Source organism: Cornus florida, unplaced genomic scaffold, assembly GCF_030987335.1.
Source record: "Cornus florida cultivar Cherokee Brave unplaced genomic scaffold, ASM3098733v1 CherokeeBrave_3.0.0_Hap2_Chr08, whole genome shotgun sequence".
NCBI lineage: Eukaryota > Viridiplantae > Streptophyta > Magnoliopsida > Cornales > Cornaceae > Cornus > Cornus florida.
Window position 1 is genome coordinate 52,372,385 of NW_026775578.1, and position 4,397 is coordinate 52,376,781.

General features: G+C 33.5%; 1 protein-coding gene across 2 annotated transcripts; it reads left to right on the plus strand.

The window, feature by feature from the left end:
- The first annotated feature begins 718 nt into the window (after positions 1–718).
- LOC132271723 (pleiotropic drug resistance protein 3-like) lies at positions 719–2,971 on the plus strand. 2 transcript variants are annotated; one of them, XR_009469775.1, is made up of 5 exons: positions 719–1,340; positions 1,467–1,694; positions 1,977–2,148; positions 2,304–2,560; positions 2,917–2,971. XR_009469775.1 is itself a non-coding variant. In XM_059773184.1 (4 exons), the coding sequence occupies exons 1-4, from the start codon at positions 1,222–1,224 to the stop codon at positions 2,457–2,459; spliced, it is 675 nt and encodes a 224-aa protein (XP_059629167.1). In that variant the 5' UTR covers positions 719–1,221; the 3' UTR covers positions 2,460–2,574. The 2 variants fall into 2 exon arrangements, 1 of the variants encoding a protein (XP_059629167.1); XM_059773184.1 differs by lacking the exon at positions 2,917–2,971 and having other exon boundaries at positions 2,304–2,574.
- Positions 2,972–4,397: the final 1,426 nt, after the last annotated feature.

Below are 4,397 nucleotides of genomic sequence, written 5' to 3' on the forward strand. Positions count from 1 at the left end.
TCTTTGAATTGAAAAAATAACTATTAAAAATGTCTTTAGAAAGTGAGTAAAATTCAGTTGCTTATATGACTCAGAAGTTTAGGTAAGAAAAATACTTTTACCACAGTTTTTGTGCAATGCAATACATCCAAAGCTGACAGTTTAGCATATTTTTCTATACCAGAATTGTTGGTCATTGGACACTAAAACAGATGTATAATGTTGAACAGGCTATCACAAATATTGTTGGACGCAATTCTCATGCAAATAGGATCAAAATTCTTCAAGATGTCCGTGGCATCATCAAGCCTTCAAGGTTATCATTAGCGCTAATTAATTCTTTGTTGTCTTCTTTGTAAAACAAAATTACCTCACGTAAACATAGTTTTTGGCAGGTTGACACTATGACTGGGGCCTCCAGGCTGTGGGAAGACCACTTTGTTAATGGCACTTGCAGGGAAACTAGACCAAACTCTTAAGGTTGTTAGTTACATGTTTCTAATCACAAAAAAATTAGTTGGTAGGGACAATTTACTACATGAGTCAACTTTTACCTCAACTAGTACTCATTACAGTATCTCCAGCTGATTAAATGAACAGAAAATTAATTCTGGACACGATTAGAGGGTGAGCTTTGGCGCAACAGTAAGGTTGCTCCATTGTGATCTGGAGGTCACAGATTCGAAACAAGGAAACAGCCTCTCCGCATGCGAGGGTAAGGCTGAGTACATCTAACCCCCGTGCACTAGGTTTGCCTTTTTTTCTGGATACGATTACTTATTACTTACTAAATAAGAGTAATATCATTGGAAAAATCTGATTTATTTATTTATTATTTTTATTATTTTTGCAGCTAATTTTAATGAAGAGAGGAGGACAAATAATATATTCCGGAGAGTTGGGGCAGCATTCAAGTGAACTTATAAAATATTTTCAGGTAAGCAACAATGACGTGCACCTCTTCCCTCATTCTAACTTTATGTTTTCCTTCTCCATATTAATTAAAGCAGCCAATGTGCAAATTACACTAACACTAGACAATGGCCTTCTTTGTTCCAAATAATTCTATAGTTGCAACCAGGTTGATTCTTCCCTTTAATAAAGAACAAAGGTGGTATTGCAATAACGAAAATATACTACTTATACCAAACTACTCCATAACTAGCATTTAATCATAACCCAGAGAAATGAAAACCATAATCACTAAAGAACTAGAGTGTTTTATGGCAGAGCATTGATGAAATGCCAAAAATCCACGAAAATTACATCCCTGCGTGGATGTTAGAGGTTACAAGTACATCTTCAGAAGCACAACATGGTTTAGACTTTGCCCAACTCTACAAAGAGTCTCATCTATGTCGGTAAGCATAAGCATTATTTATGAGACTCTCATTGACACTCTTTAAGATGTTGGTTTTTCACATTGGTTGATATACGAAAACCTAGAAAAATAAATAAATCAGGTAATAACGTTCTTTTGTATGTAGGGAAACCAAAGCACTGGTTAATGAACTGAACTGCCCAGCACAAGGTTCAAATGCTTTACATTTCTCTACTCGCTTTTCGCAAAATGGATGGAAAAAATTCAAAGCATGTCTCTGGAAACATCACCTCACCTATTGGAGGAGTCCCAAATATAACTTGGCGCGATTACCATTTATGACCATGGCTTCTTTGGTATTTGGAGCACTTCTTTGGCAAAAAGGAAAGCAAATGTAAGCCATCGTTTTTCAGATCCAACTGATTTGCATATAATAACATGTCAATAAACAGGCAGTACGTTGCTATTACTGTTCGTTTTAGGGGGAGATATGATTTAAAAAGAAGAAGTTTCTTTCAAAATTCTGAGATAACACAGACCAGTTCTTCATGACACAACATAAAAGTTACATTTTCATTTTTTTTTTTTTTTTAATTATTTTTACAGCAACCTGCTATTATACGCATTTACATTTTTAACATCTTAAATGCTGATTTTTGTTATCTTTGTTCTGAAGAAATGGAGAACAGGATTTGTTCAATATCCTAGGAGCAATGTTCATATTAGTACAATTCCTGGGAATAGGCAACTGTTCATCAGTTCTACCATTTATAGCTACTGAGCGCATCATTGTATACAGAGAGAGGTTCACTGGAATGTACTCCTCATGGGCCTACTCATTTGCACAGGTTCAAAAATGTTCATAAGCATATTTTAGAATTTCTAAAGGTCAAGAATACAAATAATAAAATACAAGTAATAACAATAATTATTATAAAATAATAATAATAATAATAATAAATTTGCATATTTTCATACGAACATAATATTTCTTATATTGCAGGTGACTATTGAAATTCCATATATATTTCTTCAAGCAATTTTATTTGTGATAATAACATATCCAGCAATAAATTTCGACCTCTCGGTAGACAAAGTATTTTGGTACTTCTACACAATGTTTTGTACAATGCTCTCTACTTCACTTACCTTGGGATGATGCTTGTTTCATTGACCCCAAACTTCCAAGTCGCTTCAGCGCTGGCAGCCTTCTGTTACACCATATTGAATTTGTTCGCAGGATACATCATACCAGGACCAGTAAGTTAATTCTGACTCTCTTGAACCTGATAATTGTTTTATCAACTTATTAATTGAGCACTTACAACACCATTCATGTATTCAACTTTTATGATGTCAAAGCCAAAAAGTCTAGAAGGCAAAACTATGCCTTTTTATCCAATTGAAGTCGTAAAAATATATATATTTTTTATGAGTAATTGAAGATGAAAATAATTATTATTTCCTCAGCCTACGTATTTTCCTAGTATTATGCTAACCATCTTAAATTTCAAAACAAATAAGATAGAAACCTGTTACAAGAGTCTTTAGTTCCATATTATAATTAAAATTCAATTTCAACTAGTCTAACTATCTTAATATTTTTTCTCTTACAGAAAATTCCAAAATGGTGGGCTTGGTGTTACTGGATTTGCCCAACAGCCTGGTCCCCGATAGGCCTTCTTACTTCACAATATGGAGATATAGATGAAGAAATAATAGTGTTCGGAGAACGTAAAGCAATCAATACATTCTTAGAAAGTTATTATGGGTATCAAAAAAAATAATTTAGGTATCGTAGCATTAGTTCTCTTTGCTTACCCACTAGTCTTTGCATCTGTTTTTGCATATTCCATAGCAAAGCTGAACTTTCAGAGGAGGTAATGCCCATGATTATTAAAGTTGTAATGGAACTTTCAACTGTGATAAACTTCTCTATGTATATATGTATCAATAATGTGCAGAAAACTATAGTCGAGTACAAGATTGTAAGAAAATATTGTGCACCTCAATCATTTATTATTAGAGAAATATGTGATTGAGACAAAATGACATGAAAATAAACTAGTGAGACCACGAAAATTATTTCAAAAGGTATACAAGTCAATGATAATGAGTAGATTTAAAATCAACTTGGTACAAGACAACACCCCATTTGAGACGAACATAGAAATAGTAAATAGAAATGAACTAATTGATCAAAACTTCACTTTCAAAATATAAACCCAAAGAGGAAAAAAAATAAAAAGAAAAAGAAAACAAAAAATATGGGGGTGATATGGAGGTTGTTTTACTCTAAAAACTGAATTGATTTAATGGTTTCAACAGTAGAATATATAAGGTTTTCCATGTAAAGTAACGTCCACATTGAGATCAACGACAACAATGGATAAGGTTGAAATGCTTAATCTGTTTCTAGTATGTATTTGGAAACAAATGCCTCCCAAAGTCCCATGCATGTATAATGTGCCGATATGAGAACTGTGTTGCATTTTTAGTATACCAAACATGCATGCCAAAGGCTTCCAGGATCTAATTCACAATTTGTGACCCACAAGCAATGCCATACAAACAGAAATTAGATGCAGAAATACTGTGAACAACCAAGTTTTCTGTTCAGAACAAAGGAACAACAACGTGTATTATGCAAATTTTAAGATTTCCAACTAACATGGCTTATTTATAAGTTCCTTATTCAGAGCAAAGGACCAACAATTTCCCCTTTCCAGCACTAAGTTTACACCAATAAATGTGCAGCATCCAGTGCTGAATTTTTATAAGACACAAAATTTAAATGAGACAATTGAATTGGCACTATATTTTTATTAAGATATTTTTCAAAATACATATAGCTATTTCCTTATGAGTGTTAAGGGAGTGCACATCTTTGCCGGGCAATAATTTAGTGGACATGTTAGCCTACAACTAAATGTTGAAGGATTTATATATTTAAGTTACACCCTCTCTAACAATTTGGAGTAGATGGTAGTTAACATGGTATTAGAGCTAAAGGTCTCAAGTTCAAACCTCACCGTCACCCTAATTAAAAAATTGAAAAACACGTGTTGGACCAAAAGAAGGCCACACGTGAGGGGGC

Bases quoted from the DNA above. Each gene is read 5' to 3' on its own strand.
- LOC132271723 (XM_059773184.1), top strand. From the start codon at position 1,222: ATGCCAAAAATCCACGAAAATTACATCCCTGCGTGGATGTTAGAGGTT. The intron at 1,341-1,466 runs GTAAGCATAAGC...TTTTGTATGTAG, and splicing joins AAAGAGTCTCATCTATGTCG to GGAAACCAAAGCACTGGTTA. The intron at 2,149-2,303 runs GTTCAAAAATGT...CTTATATTGCAG, and splicing joins GGGCCTACTCATTTGCACAG to GTGACTATTGAAATTCCATA.